Raw genomic sequence first — 20642 nt, 5'->3', positions numbered from 1 at the left:
TTCACTTTAACAATATTTTTGTTGTAAATTAATAAACTCATGTATTAACACGTATGAAAAAATGCTATAGGAAATCCTATGGAGAATTCGAATATTTCCAATAGGATTTTTTGGATAGGATTTCCTATCGGATTTCCCACAAGATTTCCTATAGGATTTTCTATAGGATTCCCTATAGAGTTTCCTATCAGATTTATGATTCTAATCCTGACCCTTGTGACCGATTGGTTTCGAGTCTCAATTTTGTGTTACTTTCTATAGAAAACCCTATAGTGAATTCTATAGGAAATCCTATAGGAAATTCCACCAGAAAAATCCTATAGGAAATGTTCAAATTCTCCATACGATTTTTTCATGCGTGTTAATTTTAATAAAAGTATTAAAGTCATATGGAAAATCGATTCATTCACTCTTAATGCTGAATTATTACGTGTTAATAAATCCTTTCTCTTTGTCTAAACAATCATTTTGTTTTTCACCAACAGGTTTTATTTCAATCAAGGAAAAAACATTCCTTTGTTTAAAATAAACTTTATTAAATTCAAATAAACCATTTCTCTGGGTGAAGATCGTCAAGGAAACTCTATACTAGCCAATTTGAAGTATTAATAGACGATAGTTAATTCGATTCGCTTGAAGGAATTTTTTATTTTACTTGTTTTTTATCCGAGAGAGAGGTGAACTTACGACTGAAAATTTCATCCTCAAGCGCTTTGACCTTTCCCTGTTTCTTCACGATGGCAATATCCTCGCCATTAGGAGAGTCCAGAGCCACTCCTGCAAAAAAATATGCAAAAATGTGGAAAAAAGCGGAGATAGTTGAAAATGCAAATGCAGCAGGTTTTCGTTCGTCATAGTTCTTTCACTCCTCGTTGAGGATGAGCTCTTTGCAGAGTCTTTGGAATGCACTCCTCAGCCCTCGAACGTGGGTTGGATTTTGATTATTATCTTTTGAGTTTCTTGGAAACTATTGGAATCAGAGAGAAACATCAGATCATTTTTGTGGGGAATTTCAAGAGCTACAGAAATTATAAAAGAAAAAATTTTCAGCTTGCTACATTGAGAAAAATGACAAAGTTCTCAAACAAGTCTTATTTGTGCCGAAAAATAATTTTCTTTAATGATATCCAAGTTTCTTTTTCAGTTTGGTACAGATCACACTATAGATTCAACAATTTTCAGTCATCAAATTGGTCAATTAAATTGCGTGAGAAAAATTGCGTATTCAAAATTATTTTTGTTTTAAACATTTGTTGTTTATAAATAAATAAATAATTGGAATTGTTTAAACTTTTGGAAACCTTATTTTTTAGGCATTCGATGGATTTCTGGTACAATTCTGAATATGAATAAATTTCTTACGCTTCTGAACAAATGACTTTTTCTGTACTGCTTCTCACGATTTCTCGTCTGGGAATTGGTATTACATACTTCCCAAACTCGAAAACTTGAAAATCACTGCAGAAAAATATTGTTCCTGGGCTGTTGCGATGGGGTTTTTTTACTCGTGTGGCGTTGGCCTCCGAGCCGTAGGCGAGCCCATCGCAACAGGCCGGGAAAATACTATTATGATGGAAAATTGATTGTTAATAAATTATTTTAAAAAAATGCTCGTAATTTTTAAAAATTGCAATTTTTAAGTTATTTCAGGAATCTTTCTCCAAAAGCAGACTTTCAATTTTTTTTCAAATATTTAAAATGCATTCTAACGGTGCAATATCGAAATTCAAATTCAGACCTGCAAAGTTTAAATAATAAAATTACAGGCTGAAGGCCTTCGGGCAATGAACAGTCGCAAAACATCTGGCGTCAAATCACGTTAAAAATAAATAAATAATAAAATTATTGTAAAATCTCCGGAAACTTAAGGTCAAATCGGGCTCAAATGAAAGCTCTGATGTTCGACTATAACAGTAGAAACGCATTTCACTGCAGAAAAAATAGCCAAAATACTTGGATATCCTTAAGGGGAGACTACTTGACGGGGAGACTTGGAGTGAGAGAAAAGGCACCGTTTTGTATGAATCTTCCGCCTCTGCAGCTAAATATTTCGTTGATGTCGAAAGCAGAGTAATTATTAATGCCTGAGACTTTCAAATTCGAATCAAACAATTTCTCTTTTGCTGATTTTCAACTAGCGATTTTGTTGGTCCAAATACGACTTGTTTGAGAATTTGTTTGTTTTTTTTATCAGTGTAGTTTGATTCAGATTCACAAAATAAACTATACTTGGCTGAAGGCCCCCGGGCGATGGCCAAGGAACTTGCAACAAAGTCCGTTAAAAATAAGAAAATAAACTACACAATTTTTTTTGCTTCTCCAAAAATTGATTCCTAAATTATTCAATAAATGTCATGTTCTTCTCCTCATGAAAATGATCGATTCACCTCTTCAAGACTTTATTTCATCAATTTAAAATTTAAGTAGAGCATAAATCATTGAGGTTGAGAGGAATAATTACTATTCATGATCGATAGTAATAAGTTGAACGGTTGAATGGAGGATTTGAATACTATTCATGATATTTCGTGATTGGAATTAATTATTCCATTCTTGACCCATTTTTATCCCTTCAGAATCCATTGAGTGAAAAATGAAGGAAAACGTCGAGATTGGGAGGAAAATTCAATGAGGAATTGAATACTTAAGCTTTCTTCGCTTTTTATTAGTAAAATTCAGCAGCTAAGTGGTTAAACAGTTCAAGTCGATTGAACCTTAACTGAGTTTTTGAGAAATATCTCCGAATCTAAGGGAGATAACGAAATTTTTGTACTGAGCGTTTTTGTAGAGCGAATTGAGGGCTACAAAAAAGCTCTTGACAAAAAGTATGCTATCTCCCTTAGATTTCGAGTTATTCATTGAAAAATGAAAACTAGCCAATAGTCAAAATCGACTTAAATCGTTTTACCGCTTCGCTACTGAATTCGTCGCATCGAGAGTGGAAAATCAATTACTTCTGCATTAATTGTCCCATCCGTTGGAACCACAATTTCAATCGATGTCAATTGATTAATCTCCGATTTGAGGTAACAGGAAAATTAATATTTTGTGGTTATCGATAATTCAATTATATTTTTGATTCTCTGGTTTAATTGAAACAGAGGCGAATGTACAAATCAATACCAAATGCTAATAACATTGCGTGTTATTTTTATATGAAAAGAAAAACATGTGTAGTGACTTGAAAAAAATGGAAAAATCATTGAAAAAATTGTGAAAAATTATGTTGAAAAAATTAGAGGGATTGAGTGAGGAGAGGTGATGATTTCGAAATGGATTTATGGATTTTCGATAAATCTGTTTATTTGAGAGAATAATTTTTGAACTCTTCTTCTATTCTCCACTACCTCATTTGTCATAAGTTTGTTTGCGTTAATTACCGATAAACAATCGTAATAGGTCGATCTAGAGATATTAAGCACCAGCATATGTATTTTACCCAGAATAATGCAACAAAAATCGTTGAAAAATAATGAAGAATGAAAGAAAGAAGAGATTTTTTTCTCTAGACTAGCTGCAAAAACTGCAGAAGTGAAAAAACAATTGATGAATTTATTTTTAATAGGAAATTGAATTAAAATCGTGATGTCTTAATTTAAACGAAACAGTAGAATCTAATCGAAATCGGATAGACGAACCCGAAGAATCATTTCTTAGTTGAAAATTCGAAATGTTTTATAAACATTGACATTTAATTTCTTCTTCTCTTTGTAAAAATGCAAATTTATTTATATTTGTTATGAATATGCTACTGGCACTCACTAAACCCGATACAAACATGGAAGAAAAAAATTATAATTGAAATAATTAATATAATTAACATTTTTCGATGAAAAATTCATAAAATATCATAATTGGCTTCAATTTATTCTAAAATCATTGAGATGAAAGACAGAAATCAATTGATTAATTTCATCAATTTTCTTTCAACAGGACTAACTTCTTATATATGTATATTAATTAAAAACGTAATTGTATGTAAATATTTATTATTTCTACTTCATTCAAATGAACTTGAAAAAATAATCTGAATGAGATATCAATTTCCACGTTAATTAATCACTGTTAATTTATTTATTTTTATTTATTTAAGATACGTGCCTGCGTGAGTTTACATTGATAAAAGACACTCACATTACACGGGGGGGGGGTAGTTAATAATACATTGTTAGATCTTAAAAATAATAAACAGCCGTGCCTGCAGAGAGAAGGAACACAAGCAAAACAACGAAAGTTGGGTTATCGACATTCATTTCTCTATTCCATGCTTAGCATTCGGTCCCTGAATTCCAGCGTTCAGTAATAAAGAAGACTAGTTGTTTTAATTGCTTAGGGTTTTTAATGTCTAAAAGAGTGGCCAGCCAGTCTTGCTCGAATCTAGTGGATGTAACATCATTAAAGTGGGCCACTCTCAGGGCATGATAGTATGGACAACTGATAATTACATGTTTAAAGCTTTCCAGGCCAAAATCGCAGAGTTTACAATATTTTTGGGGTTCAAGCTTGTAGATTTTTTTGTGATACAAAAGTCTACACGAATGAACATTAGACAGACGAATTTGTGCAATCGTACGGGCATAAGCCATTGGGCAGCATAATAACACATATCTAGGGGTTTTAGTTGAGAAATCGCGGTTAATATTGAATTGTAATGAGCTACTCTCAGCGTGCCTCAAGTAGTCCTGGGCTCTCATATTATCATTAAATCTAGACAGAACTTTCCCCTGGTTGAGGCACCAGACCTCAGGATCAATACAAAAACAAAGGAAGGACATATCGATCTCATCAAGTATGTTCTTCAGTCTCAATAACCAATTGCACTCCACACTGTTTGAGGGTTTGTCAAGAAGATAAACTAGACGATGCCAACAAATCAGAGGGAGTCGATTAGGCTCCATCCTGAGCACCTTGATTACCCAGTTAATGGTGAGCTCCAGAGCCCTGACAGCCAGACACCTCAGACCAAGTTCCATTCTAATCGCGTATCCGGGAGTATTGATTGGAAGCAACAAAATTTGTTTATAAAAATCATTCTGAATTTTTTCTATCTGATCGAAGTGCCCAAGACCCCATGATGCTACTGCATAGAGTAACGTTGGTGAAACCACACTCTCAAAAAGCTTTAGTTTTGTGCACCAGGCATCAGAGTTCGTTTTAATAAGAATCGATTTCGAAACCCCAATGGCAGATTTAGCTTTTGTAATTGTATGATCTACAGTATGTCTGCCTGTCAGATTACTTTCTAATAACACCCCCAAATATTCGTAAGACTTTACAGTTTCAATTAAATTGCCAGCATAACTAAATGCCGTTCTCTCCGCCCTATGAATTCTGGCACTAACTCTAAAAGGGAGAACTTTTGTTTTAGCCGTGTTAACAACTAGCCCATTCAGTGTACAATATTCCTCAAGAGCACGAAGTTTATTTCGTACATCCTGAGGACCATGACATAAGATAGCAGTGTCATCTGCGTAAGTTGGCATGAGGAGGTCATGCTCGGCATCGATACTGAGCCCTCTGAAGCCTTTCTCTCTGAAAAATGTCTGTTAATTATGAGAAAATAAACAATCGATCGATATTTTCGAACCGGACACAAAACACTAGATGCAAAGGTTTGAATTTTTCATAATTTGTTTTTGCATATAATTGATTATTCACAAAAAAAACAGTTTTNAAGAACTTTTGTTTTAGCCGTGTTAATAACTAGCCCATTCAGTGTACAATATTCCTCAAGAGCACGAAGTTTATTTCGTACATCCTGAGGACCATGACACAAGATAGCAGTGTCATCTGCGTAAGTTGGCATGAGGAGGTCATGCTCGGCATCGATACTGAGCCCTCTGAAGCCTTTCTCTCTGAAAAATGTTTCAAAGTCTGAGACGAATAGGATGNCTGTTAATTATGAGAAAATAAACAATCGATCGATATTTTCGAACCGGACACAAAACACTAGATGCAAAGGTTTGAATTTTTCATAATTTGTTTTTGCATATAATTGATTATTCACAAAAAAAACAGTTTTAAGAAATCAATTGTTTTCTCTCAAAAAATAATTGGTGAATTTATTTGTAATAGTAAATTGAATGAAAATCGTGATGTCTTCATTTAAACGAAACAGTAGAACCTAATCGAAATAGGAAGTTGGTACTAAGTTGAAAATTCGAAATATTTCATAAACATTGACATTTGATTTCTCCTTCTCCTTGTAAAAATGCCAATCTGTAAAAGTCATCGAACGAATGACGCAAAAATTATGTGAAAGCAATTAGAGGCGTTGACTGCGAGAAGAAGATTATTAATCGAATAAGTTCACGGAAAAATGTCAGGAAAATTATCTTGCAGATAATTTTATGGGTTACAAAAGAGATCTTTTCATATTTCACTCTAAACCCACTAGTTTCTTTTCATCATCATTGTAAACCCACTAATTGTGAAAATATTTACCAAAAAAATATAGTTTCATCCTGTTCCTTCTTACCCTACTAATGAATTAAATTACCTGCAGAGTCATATCCTCTGTACTCCAACCGCTTCAATCCTCCCACCAAGAGCAGCAGAATCTCCTGTCTCGTCCTTGGGGTCAAGTGGTTCAAATAAGCAAAAATTCCTGGAACAAATGAATCAATTAAACCATCAATATTAAAAATCACCGCTCAATTAAAAATTTTCCACCTCAGGAAATACTAAGTAAAGTTAAAGGACAACACCTTTCCATTCAACAAGTCCATTATTTCCACTTTCAAGTCTAACCTTGCGAGAATGGAAAAATCACGACCTTGAAGAAATTCGAAAGGCTTTCGTTATCGTCTCACTCCCCCCCCCCCCCCCCCNGCCAATGCGAGAATTCACTCGTCCCATAAAATGCGGAAACTGCATCTCAACACGACAATCACTATATTCGACTGCATTCCAGACGCGCGAGTCTATGGCATCCGTTTTCTATCTATTTTTAAATTGTAGACAAATTCCACTGCAATAAAATAACAAATTTCCTAGAAATCGGAGAATCCCCTGAGGAAATGTGTGTTTACTAGTCGTGATAAGGATTGCTGCGAAAAAATTCGATTGCGGTAACGGAGACGAGTCATTGTGAGACAAACCTTCGAGTGTATCAATTTTATCTATCGTCAATTGGTGATGAAGAGTTTCGATTGGAGCACTTATAAAAATTTTAAAGACAGATTTTGAAAATGGCAATTATCTCAGATATGAGTGGTTTCATAGATAAATGTTATTGAACCTTTTTTGTTGCTAAGGAAATCCTCTAAGGGAGAGTGGGGCAAAATGAAACAGCCGAAAATGAACTATTTGACGCAATTCAAGCAAAAGAAATTTTTTTTTATCAACTTTTTTATTATTGGGCGCACTGTTGAGAATAGTAATTTCGTTTTATAGTTCAATTGATTAGATTAGGCCGATTATACTTTTCGTTGTTCATTCAATTGAAATGCAACATCACATTTTCTTTTTTCCCCCACTGGGGTCTCTCCCTGAACCTTGCTCTGGATTTAGATTTTGCTATTTCATTTTCTTTTCAATTAATCAGTGGAAAATCTTCTCCCCTCAAAATATCTCATTCTATTGAATGGAAAATTATTATTCTCATTAGTACTCCCAAGAATAAAAAAAGTTGAAAAACAAAAGTTGGAAATTTTTTTTTTATCGTTATTTTACATCGCTTTGACCCGGCCGGAATGTGAACTGGGAACCTTTCGCATGCGTGAGGTAACGAACTTACCCACTGCGCCAAGCCACCGATTTAAAAAAAAAGTTAAATAAAAAAAAATATTGCTTGGATTGCGTCGTTTTTGGACTGTTTCATTCTCCCCATGTTTCATTTCACCCCATTATTTCATTTTGCCCCACTTCCCCCCTCCCCTATATGAATGATTTTTTTTATATTTTCGTCTAAAATCAATCGTTATAGAGAAAATTGCAAGTGAATCATTCCAAGTTTTTTCCAAGGGGTTCATTGTAAACATCTTAGGAGTGAAAGAGACATCAGATTAGAATAATGTTAGAAATTCTGTTGAAAAGTCATTCATTACATCAAATTATGATAAAATGAAAATGGCTTCGCCTCAATATGCCAATAAAGAATTTCGATTAACTAAGTGATGAAAAAATTACTGATTTGGAAGAAGGATTTAGACAATGATCATTATCTCGGACACGAGTGGTTCCACGGAAAAATGTTATCAAAGCTTTCTGCTAGCTGAGCAGATTCTCGTCATGAACGATTTTTTGATATTCTTTTCTAAAATCATTCGTTACGTCATATAATCGTCACATGACAAATGCTAGTTACAGTAAACCCCCCCCCCCCTAAATGCTCGCCTGCACGGCCAAAAATTGTTTATTTGAATTAAATAACTTTTATTTGAATCAAATAAATCGCTTATTTGATTCTAATAGAGAATTTCTTTGATTCAAATAAAGTTTATTGCACGGCGCGACATAAATAAACTTTTTGTGGGTGTGCGTAAATGCTCACTGACCCACCGCGCGAAGGGAATCGTTCCCCCACCAATCATTCCCCTCAATACGTGTTCTCTCTCGAATCTGTCTGCCACTCTGTCCGTGGCTTTTCCCCCACCAACAGTTTTACATTCATCTTTTTCCAACTGCGGTGTTTTCGCTCCCTCTCCGTCAGAAGGAGGGCACCAGCATAAGTATTAGTCCGGAGAATTCAATCCCCCGGAGCTGAGCACTTAAGGGGTAACGGAACCCGTCGCACGTAGAGGTTAGGGGTCCCCCCTATCGGTATTGCAGGTTCCCGTGGTTTTTTGGATTTTGTACGTGAAAAGTACAAAAGCCCATAAAATATAAATAAATGGATCTAAATAAATAATAATGGTATGGAAACATTCTACATCATTTTCTGATGCAATTGGTGCCCTGTAAAGGACATGTTACCTCCTGGATACCACCCAATCATCATAAACAAGTTTTTACGAAAATTACGCGACAACAGTACGTTTTTATACTGAAAATCTCTGTCTTGGACCTCACTCGATCGCTCTCTCCTCATGAAAAAAGCCATCGGCTAAGAAAAATCTACAAAAAATCGGTTTTTCTACCATGACTTGGCAGATTCCTACAAATAAAATGGCGTCGGCCTTGCCCTGGTCCTTGCCGTTAAATAATTTGCAATTTTTTTTGTATAAATAAGAAAAGCATGAGAAGAGAGCGATGCGTTCCGCTACTCTGAATATGGGGAAAAAGTTGCATTGATTCTCATTGCATAGAATCCAAGAAAACTTGTTTTTGGTAAACGCCTTTTTGTGGTCGGTGCCGTTACCCCTTAAGGAGGGTTTATTGTACGGAAATTTTTATCGCATTAACAAATTATGACGGTATTATCATATGACCATCATATTCCAACTGAATAGATCTTGACCACTCCCCAATTTTATCAGTAAAAATTTTTTAATTATTCATATTGAGAATAATTCCGGTTCCCCTCCTACCACATCTAAATACAAAATTTCTGATATGAATAAGGGGAAGCGTTGACTCAATATTCCAAATGAAGTTTTAATTTTTAATTTGGTGTTGAAAACACGAGATGACAAAATTCTAAGCACAGAATTATATTGATGAGATGAACAACAGATTAAACGAATTACCGTGTGAACTAACTAAAAATTGATAACAATGTGAGCACGCACTTTTACCAGAGTATCAACAAACATTGAATTCTGAGAATTCGTATTCTAAAGTGTGTTCTAGAAGGAATTGAATTGTAATTATGATCAAAATCTTATTCAGTAGGCATAGGAATTAAAACATGAGCAAATGATTCCAAATCCCATCCAATCATTTCCTATGACGTCAAAAAAATGTGGAACGCTATATAAATTCCCTTCTTTAATGAAAAAAGTTTAATGATAAATGACATAATTATAATTAAATAATCATTTACTATTAATAATTATTTATTATTGTATTTATAATACAATAATTATTGAATTACTTATTAATTATTTATTATTAATTATTTATTAAATAATTATTGTGGTATGAAAATTTAATAGCTGATAAATTGGGACATGTGATTCTCATCGGTTATATTGCTTTTCGAAATGAGAATGATTGTAAACAAATAATATTATTGACTAGTTGAATGAATTTTGAACTGGTTTTTTGCTATTTATGGACCACTTAGAATCCGCAAAGGACTGCAGAGGCCAAAAGCTACGTTCTCATAAACAATTAATTCAGTAGTGAAGTGGTAAACCGGTATAAGTCGATTTTGACTATTGCCCAGTTTTCAATGAATATCTCAAAATCTGAGGTAAATAGCAAAATTTTTGCCATAACCATTTTTGTAGAGCAAATTGAGAGCTACAAAAAAGGAAATCACAACAATTTCGCTATTTCCCTTAGATTCCGAGATATTTATTCAGTTCCGCTTGAGCCACCGTGGCGATCGGACGTGTTTCACCGTCGCTCCCGATGAGTCCAAGTGTTCTCATGGCTTTCCATCTCAAATGTGAATTTAAGTAACTCAAAAAGTTATTGTCGTCAAACTAATAGTTCTTCAGTGCAACAAATAGTGAAAACTTGTTTACAAGACCTTATTTGTTCATCATGAGTCCACCAAGCAACGAGTCTACGTTAGTAGACAGCACCAACAACAAAAAAACAAGCCCCAGCTATTCGAGCATCGCTCAACGATCCTCAAGTCCCACATTCGAACACGCTATTATTTTGGACAGATCCACAGCAATAGATGCATCTCATGAAGACTACATTCTTGCTCTTACTAAAGTAATTGCAGCCTCAAAGATAGTTACTACTGACTTGATTTCCAATGATCGTATCATTGTCTGGCTTGATAGTAAACGCTCAGCAGATGACCTCATCTCTTCCAGGAAATACATTGTTATTGAACACCAGGTAATCAACATTCGACCGTACCTCACCCAGAAGAAACGAATTGTGTTCTCACACGTATTCCCCCCTGTTGACAACAAATACTTAGAAAATAAACTGGCTGAAATAGGTATCAAACTCGTTACTCCCATTACAACCTTGAGTGCTGGGTTCCAAAACAAAGAACTCTCTCACATCTCGCGTCAAAAGAGACAATCATATGTTTCTCCAGAAGATCTTGACAAGCTCCCCAGTCGTATCGAAACAAATGTACATGGGAAATCCATCTGGGTTTACATCACTTCTGATGCTAGTGGATGTTTCTCTTGCAAGCAAGACGGTCACATGGCAAAAAATTGTCCAACTAAGATTAATCCCTCTCTCAGCCAACTTAACACTCTCATTCCCACTGGAAGCCAACCCCCTCCCGAAATCTTTCCAAAATTGCCTCCAACCCAACACTCCCCCAAACATCCCCCCAATTTCCCTCCCGGTCACAATGAGGCCTCCTCCCCCACCAGTCACCAAGATATCCTCTCTACCTCTGAGATCCACCCTCCCCAAGGCAAAAGAACTCACTCATCGTCAACTTCCTCATCTGAATCAACAACTGAAGTAATTGAAGATAACCTACCCACAATGGAAACAGACGACATCAACAACACAAGATGTGAATCAGATCCAAATAAAAAGGACTCCACGACTGGAGCAAAAAAGCCCATCTCCAAAAACCGAAGACCATCTATGGACAACGAGGCACCTAATAGTCCCCCAGTGACCTCCAAGGAAGATCCCGCATGTTCTTCTATCTCCAACAGTCCAAAAGAGTTGAACTGGGATAAAGTTAGAAAAAGATTAGAACGCAACCCAGAACGATAACCAATTGACTTCAAAACTCTCCAAACTCTTCTGATGACAGCAGACGAATCCAACGAAACCTGGCAAGAAATTCAATACATGAAAGGATTATCAACTATGATCAGTGAAGTTCGTCACCTCCTTCCCACTCAAGAGCTTAAGAATCGTGCCTCGTCTTACCAACAAGTGATTCGGGATCGTTATCATGGTCGATATTGATATTTAGAACTAGTACCTGGTTTAGCACACATCATGATTACCCAATGATTTGTATATGTATTCAAAAAAGTTACTAGAATGTATAATATGTATTTGCTTATGTATTTATATATCTATTTTTTTTCTCTTTCTTTGTATAGCTGTATAGCCCTAAGGGTTCGACGCTTAAATAATTTTAAAAAAAAGATATTTATTGAAAACTGGCCAATAGTCAATATCGACTTATACCGGTTTACCACTTCGCTGCTGAATAGAAAGAAGGAATATCGAATATGACAGGAAAAAGGGCATCAACACCCCGGCCGCGGCATGATTACGATTCCTTTGGTGCTACGATTTAACTTATGTTTTCCGTGCTATTTTTCCCCAGGATTATGGGAAAAACAATGAAAAAATTCCATTTCCATTATTTCTCCTGAATTATAGAGATTCTTGACAGAAGACAGGGGTTCCTAGAGCGTTCCGCATTTTGTAGCGTCACTGGATATTGCTGGATGGGATTTTAGAGTACACTGAGAGAAAAACGTAAAAGTCCCCTAACAAGTCTTACTTGTGCCAAGAAAATAGTTTTTTGAAAAGGATCAAAAAAGGATTTTTTTGTGCCAAACATGCAGAGAGTGCGCCGGAATGAAAAATTGTTTTCGCAAAAATAAATTTAGTAGTTAAAAAAAAAATGCATTCTCTGTACATACAAGAAATGTCATTTTTAGCACTACTCCTTCGTTATTTGATACTCCCATACATATTTTGCTCCCGAAAAATCTTTGTTTTATGCGAAACAAGGGATAGTAGTTTTCTGTTTCGGCTGTCTAATAATCACAGACAACAAATGAAGCCTTAAATAAATCAATAATAATGATATAATAGCAATCTTGTAACTTAGGGATAAAATATTTGTTTATAAATTTTCCTCTATATGAGATATTTTCATCCTGAAAAGGCACCGACTGGTGTGAATTATCCGCCTCTTGAACCAAATATTTCGTTGCTGTTGAAAGCAGAACAATTATTCATGCTCGAGACTTTCAAATTCGAACCAAACAAATTCTTTTTTGGCAATTTTCAACTAGCGATTTTGTTGGCCCAAACAAGACTTGTTTGACAACGTGTTTGGTTTTCTCTCAGTGTAGGTATGAGGGGAATCAGTATAATTCTCAATATTAGTTGACAAGACAAATTTAATGAAAAAATTCGAAAATCCAAACTGACATTTGAACCCGGGACCTTCTGATTATGTATCAGGTGCTCTCCCAATTTAGGGTATGGTCACAAGGGTCACAAAAATGGAGTCACTAAGGTCACGAAGTCACAAAGGTCACATAAAAAAAGAAGTCGCTAGGGTCACGAGGGTCACAAAGGCGACACAGCCTTGGTTAAATGCGTTTCACTGAAAATCCTTTTGTTGCAGATTTTGTTGACTGTATTTTTGCCATTATTTTTGCATATTTTTTAGAAAAAAAAATTCATAAAAAAAAATCTCCAACAAAAAAATTTCCATTAATATTAAGTTTTGTTGTTGCGATGTTGTAAATATAATCATTGAATTAAAATATGGAAATGGGAGTGCATGAATTGGCATGTCAAGTACCTATACGAAGCTTTATGGAAATGTTCGTGTCTTGAAAAATAGGGATTGAAATGCTTATATCCCAAAAACTAATTGAGAGGGAATTTTTTCTTTATTTTTCAGGTATCGCTGAGGAAAAATGGTCCGGAAATCTTCCCCCGGCCGCTTGCTCTAGTTTAATACCAAAATTTGATGATTACAGATCTTCAAATATAGAGTCTAAATCCAACAATGAAAATTATTGAAATATCCTCACTGCAATTTTCCTCGCACCTTTTCCCCACAAAAAAACACCTGAACAAATTGAAAAGGTCGACCTCAAAAACCCCGTTCCCACCTGAAATGCCACAAATTATTTACAATAATAATTCCTTCCTATTTCCCAACTTCATCACTAAACATCTGTCAATTCTCCACGTCATTCCGAACAAAGTAAGAGTTTCTGTTAAATGTCAGAAGTCAGAAGGCGCCTCGACTATCCCAATAAGTATAAGAAAATAAAATCACGAGATATTGCAGAGACACGAAACTTTCACTCAGCCCCAATAACTCGTTCCGCAATTTTTACCCATACGGACGTGAAGTAAAAAAATTTTAAGTCGAGTTCTAACTGAAACTTCGAGTACGTGAGTTGGCGTAGGTCGTTGTCCCCGGGGCGGAACCTTTTTATTTACTAATATAGTGTATGTTTTGTCTTACGAAATAACAAAGTGTTCTTTTCAAATGAAGTGCTTGCGACACTCAAGATTCAATTTCCCATTTTTTCCCTCTCTCTCTCTCTCTCTCTCTCTCTCTCTCTTGTGATTCGAGAAGAAATCGAACGTTTTTTTTATAAATCGCCCTTGATAGCCGAAAACGAAAGTCATACACGTGGAGTTTAGGACATGACGTTCCACGGAAATTTGATTATTTCTTTTATCGAGTAGACCTAGCGTCCGGCCGATTGTTTTTGTTATCACGAGTCTTTTATGGATTGTGATGTTTTTAATGGGCGATCGATTTTTCTCATCAGGCACTGAGAATTTCCGCATAAAACATTGGAGAATGAGGATTTTCAGGGGAGATGAAAAGGAAATTACTGCAATTATTTTCCTATTTGGGCGTTTATGCGGGGAACGAGGAGGATTAGGAGAAAATGTGATAAAACATCTTTTATAGAAAATTTCCTCGACTACAGAAAAGCTTCAGAGGTATTTTGCCCTCAAGCCATTAGTTTCTGAGATAATCACCTAATTATGAAATCACCTTGGAAGTGGAATATGTTAGCAGAGTTTTGACATTTTTGTTAATAGCTCACGTATTTCGGCAGGAAGTGAGGTTAAGGAAAAATGTCATATGACGCTCTTTGATGGAAATTGCAGTCGCTATAAATCAACTCTATAAGTATTTTGCCCTCGAACCACTAGTTTCTGAGATAATCGCTCGATTATGAAACTAGTTTTGAAGTGGAATATCGTAAGACTTCTGACGCTCTTTTAAAGAGCTTGTGTATCTCGAGAACGAGTGGTTGTAGGAGAAAAAGTCATTCTACATTTTTGATAGGAAATTTCTTCAGCTACAAAAAAGGTTCAGAAGTATTTTCCCCTAAAACCGTTAGTTTCTGAGATAATAGCATTCAAAGAGAATGAAAAAAAAACAACTTTGTTCTGTTCTGTTGTATTTTCCCTCTTCTCCATTATTCCATCGTTTATTTCTCATTAATATCATTAATTGTAGTTGATGAATTATTAGCAGATGCTTCGATCGATTAATCAACCTTTCTGAACAAGAATAATCCATTAACCAAGTGTCAACAGATCCAAAATAACTCAATACAGACGAAAATAAATTCATTTCACTCATATCAGACTTTAATTCCCACTAAATATCTCGAAATCTAACAGAAATAACTGATTTTTCGATAAAACCTTTTTTGTAGCTCGCACTCCGCTCTAAAAATAAGTTCAGGACCAAAAATTCGCTATCTCCCGTAGATTTCAAAATATTCGTCAAAAACTAATTTGAAAATCCCTGTCTCTCTTCAAATTTTCACATTCACAATCCCAAATCGCTTTTCAAATGCAAAAATGCATTAAACAAAATAAAAAAAAATCTATTGTTGTCAAACGTCAACTCCAAAACGCCAGAAAAACAAACTTTTTTCCACGCAATTAATGAATTTTTTTTGGAAAATCATTCACAAAATTGCAATTGGTGAATTTAAAATATGAAAAATGTTTGAAAAAATCCATGAAATATTGAGTTATTCCCGGTGTCTTGACGTACATATGTTGACTATCGAAACGTGTCACCCATTCGGAGCAGGAAATAGACTAATGGATGATATAATTGTCGACAGTTGTGAACGAATTGAAAAGTAGTGATGAATAACAGACTCACCACACATACTGCTGCTTGTTTTCGTTTCGATCGGCGTAAATAACTAATTCGACAAGTGACTGGAGTAACAAATACAGAGAGATCACTAGCAGTGCTCGGTCGGAGCCAGTCTGAGCCGAAAGGGAGCGCTCCCACGGATTTTATCGTCTCTCGGGAAACTTCGGCGATCGGGCGAGTTCGTGAGCGCTCGATTCCATATGATGTAAAATCGGATATTTATTTCATTGTTGCAATTCGTGAGTTGAAATTCCGCTGATCGTAAAAATTAATTGATGCAAGAATGGATTTTTTGAATGGAAAATATTGTTTTGCATCAATTTTTCGGCTGGTGGAGACAATGTGGGAGATGTGTTGAATCACATTGTGTCTTTTTTGGCGCTCATTTCAGACTGAATGGGATTAATTTTTTACTTGCTAGAAAATTCATGATGGTGAAATTGAAATAGACCTTTTCATTTGAAAGTCCAGAGGAAATATTTATTGCGTCCCCATAACTAGAAAGTTTTTGAAACAGTAATTCAAAATTCTGATGAAGATTATCATTATCATTAAGGATATCAAAGTACACTGTTAAAAATTTTTGCCTGAAATTTCCGGTACGCTTTTTGGAAATTTTTATCGAATTTAATTACCACTGAAATTTCAGGGAATTTCGTCATTGAAAATTCAGAATTTCGCGGAAAAATCAAAGAGAACTGTAAATTTCAGTTCCATTTTTCCACGGAAATGAATAGAAAAACAGAAAATTCCGGTAAATATATTCTTGAAGTTTCAGGACAGTGCCAAATTCAATATAATTTGGCACTGCATGTTTAGATTAGATTGCAAATTCAAATAAATTAAAGAATTTATTTGAATTCGAATCGTCTTTATGCTGCTTATAATTCTGAAATTTTACTGAATTTTCAGTGAAATTTGGAATTTCATGATTTTTTGCTTCCCACTGGAAGCATTGTTTTTGGTTGATTTTTCGGTTTTCTAATTTTGATTGCAAATGATCTAGAATGTTATGAAACGGGAAGAAATTATGTTTTTAGGGTCATGTCTCTACGTATAAATGTGCAGATTTGGGTATTTGGTAATTAATTTTTAGAAATTTCAACATAAATACAGTGAAATTTTTAGATACAAATTTGAAATTTTGCCTCATGGTAGCTATGAGCGAGCTCTACTTTGGTGCGTTGTTTCAGCCCGATTGGTCCAGTAGTTCCTGAGATATAACAACTTCGTCTTTATGCTCCTTAAAATTCTGAAATTTTACTCAATTTTCAGTGAAATCTGGAGTTTTATGATTTTTTTCCCCTAAATCGCATTCTGTGTCAGAGTGTCACCGTCCCGAAAATTTGGTAGCGAAGCAGTAAAACGGTTTAAGTCGATTTAGTCCTTAGCTAAGTTTTCGAGGAATATCTCCAAATCTGAGGAAGATAATATTGGAATCATTGGGGATATGAGGTACACGGAGTACAAGGTGTAAGGCACGTCTGCCGAGTACGGTTTATTATACACGACTGAAACTACAGTATTGGGCTAATCTCTGGGTCCTGTGGTGTGTGTAGGAGTGTGTGTGTATGAGCAACTGGACATCGTTGCTATATCTCCAACATAACAAAATTTTCGTAACGACCTTTTTTGTAGAGCGAATTAAGGGCTACAATCTCCCTTAGATTTCGAGATATTCATTGAAAATTCAATATTCAATAGTCAAAAGCGACTTTAAGCGTTTTACCGCTTCGCTACTGTAGTAGCAGTCAACTGTCCATGAAATTTCATTTTTTTTTCCAATCGTGTACTTTGGCAAATTTTTCTCCAGGGAAATGCTTTTATACTTTTGTAGTCGAATATTTGAGCCTCATTTGATCCCAAGTTTCCAGACATTTTACAATGATTTTATTATTTCAATTTGGAGGTCTGAATTTGAATCTCGATATTGAACCGTTAGAAAATATTTTAAAATCTGAAAAAAATAGAAATTTACTTTTGGAGGAAGATTGATGAAATAATTAAAAAATTGAAGTTTTTGAAAATTATGAGCATTTTTTATAAATAATTTATAAACAATAAATTTTCCACTATTGAATATAGAAGACGAAATCAGTCGATTGTCGTTAATAGTTCCTATGTTTGTATGTGTTTAGGGTTATGGGCCTGTGTTCTTCACACCCCCATTCAAGGGTTTCAGAGGAAATTTCCGTCCATAATGTGTTGTTCTCTTGGTGACAAAGAGGCCTGAGGCCAGTTTTCGTGAAAAGTCAGAAGAGTTAGCGTCGGAGAGACTGAGGAGTGAGGACCTTGAAAATAAAAACTTGTCTCCCGTCAAAATCTGTGTCTTTAATTACATTTCCCTGGATATTACCCATAATTACAATATCCACCATAAAGATTATTTTTTTAGAATCGTAACAAATTTATTCATATTCAGAATTGTACCAGAATTCGATTTTATGCCTAAAACAAGGTGATATATCGATTTTTGGATAAGCTAGAGAGACTGCAAAGTTATTTATTTTATTTATTATTTGCCATGTATACCCTACTCGGGTTTTTACAAGTTCCCTAATTTGCGGTCATCATGGGCCAACTTCCTCTCCAACCATGTCGCATTGTACCCCAGGAGCTGTACGCCGTGCACAGACTCTCCTGGTGACCAAGGGAAACCATGGAAAACCTTGGTCGACACAGACGTCCATCGACCGAACATCATCGAGGGTTTTTCTACCATTTCTCCGATGATTCGCGGTGTCTAGAACACCTTCGAAGGTTTCCGAAGGATTAAAAAATCCCTCCCCAAGCCGGACTCAAGCCCGCGCCTCACGGGTGCCGCCATCCGGCCGAGCGATTTAACCACTTTCGCCACCGTTTTTTTTTTAACCATGGTTTATTTAATTTTCTTACAAGGAGTATTTACAGTTATTTACAGTATTTACATTTTTTAAAAACAGGTATATAAAAAAATTAATGATGCATATCTGGTGTATTATAATCAAATGGTCCGTTTGGACACTCAAGTTTTATAAATTCTTAGGTTTATTTTGTAGAAATCAGTATTGTTTTTTGTGGTAAATTAAACCGTTGCACTAGATTAGTGCTTTTTATTATTTGTATTATTGTTGCGCTCAAAAAAAAGAAAGAAAAGAGAAAAATAAAAAGAAACATAACTTATTGTATAAAAAAAAGCACATTTTGTAATAGTTAGTAAGAATGTATTTTAATATATTTATTTACGGGGTAGATTATTATATCAATACTGATATGAGATTTTTCGATTTTTTCAATCAATTAGTATATAAATATATATAAAAACAATAATTTTTATATAGAGAGTGAATTTTAATTAATGGAGACCCTGTTATCTTAATTATGGAGGTCTGAAGTTATTTCTTCGAAATCTGTTTTGGTTTTGATTTCTGTTTTTATTTCTATCTTTGTAGATTTGGTATCGGGTTTGTAATTCTCGAATGAATTTATCGCTTCGGCCACCGTCGTCGGTTATTGCAAAGTTTTTTATGAAAAAAAACTAAAAAACGAGAATATCTCGGAAACTGTGTATGAACGGGTGTATACTTTTTGATTGATTAAGTAAGATAGAAGTCAAGAAGTCATTGTAACGAATATTTACAAAAGAAAAAATCGAAATCAGTCCACGTAGTCCATACGCAATACCCCCCTCCCGTGGTCACTGAAGGTCGATGAAATTTTATTATTGGATTTCATGTTTTTGGGGATGAGGAATCCGAATTTTTTAGACTCCAAAGAATAAAATTCGATATCGACAAAATCAATTTTCAAAAAAGATTGTTTAGAATAGTTGAGAAGTTTGGATACATATTTTTCTGGTTCAATACCTTCTATATATTTTTATAATCTGCAATTACACAAAACAAAATTTTTTTAGACAAAAAATTTTTTTTACGCGATGAGTAACTCCAATTTTCACGCGATTGACTTTAAATATCTGATCTAAAATATCATATCGAAGGTTAAACAAAACTCTGCAAAATTTCCAACAAGACACTATCATGATATTTTTTTGTTTTTCTAAAATGGCACGTTCACGCGAATCATCATGTCTTCCCAATCTCGAGTAAAATATACTTGGTTTTCGAATAAATTAAAACCACACAAGGGACATGTCCCCGATTTTCATGAATTCATGCCGAATTATTAGCGATTTGCGATTGTGAAATTCATTGAATACAAAATTCTGTTGAGTGATTTTGTTACCAATTTTCAGTGACATCATTAATTCCCAATGACATCGTCACTAATTATCAGGGGAATTTTTATAAATCGATGACGAACATCCAGTGATAAAAATCACTGATTATCAGGGTCATTCTAATCAGCGTCCAGTACCACCACTAATTGGTGATAGATTCCTGAAAACCTGCGATGCGTCTCTGAAAATCAAAACGTTTTTTTCCCTTTGCAATCACTAAATTCAATGAATTTATCATTAAAATTTTTGTTTTTAATAGCATTGGTAACAATAATAACAAATAATGAAATGAGCAAATGAATAAATGAATGATAAAATAACCATAACAGTGTAAACCAACCAAAACTAACTGTGATGTAATTAAATGAAAAAAAAACAAAAATTTGAGTATGTATATTATTATTATTTAAACAGATTAGGTAGTCCAGTAATTTTACAATATACTACGGGGCTTCACCCCCTGCTCGCTCCGTTCGTCAACTGTGGGAGGGGGGGGGCTTTGCTCGCTTCGCTCCCCCCCCCCCC

General features: G+C 34.9%; 1 protein-coding gene across 4 annotated transcripts in view; it reads right to left on the bottom strand.

The window, feature by feature from the left end:
• The window catches only part of LOC107042732 (glutamine--fructose-6-phosphate aminotransferase [isomerizing] 2), a 38529-nt gene extending 22529 nt beyond the window's left edge, over window positions 1-16000 (bottom strand). For all 4 annotated transcript variants that reach the window (XM_015263899.1, XM_015263900.1, XM_015263901.1 and 1 more), the window contains exons 1-3: window positions 15902-16000; window positions 6500-6607; window positions 688-777 (exon numbers count right to left, since the gene is read on the bottom strand). In XM_015263899.1, coding sequence (XP_015119385.1) covers window positions 688-777; window positions 6500-6607; window positions 15902-15908 — 205 coding nt within the window. In that variant the 5' untranslated portion in view covers window positions 15909-16000. The remainder of the gene's footprint in view (window positions 1-687; window positions 778-6499; window positions 6608-15901) is intronic.
• Between the last annotated feature and the right edge of the window lie 4642 nt (window positions 16001-20642).

The sequence above is a fragment of the Diachasma alloeum genome, unplaced genomic scaffold (genome assembly GCF_001412515.2).
Source record: "Diachasma alloeum isolate Michigan unplaced genomic scaffold, Dall2.0 Dall_scaffold_00513, whole genome shotgun sequence".
Lineage (NCBI taxonomy): Eukaryota > Metazoa > Arthropoda > Insecta > Hymenoptera > Braconidae > Diachasma > Diachasma alloeum.
Note: the sequence above shows the minus strand (reverse complement) of the source record. Positions and strands in the feature narration are given on the sequence as shown.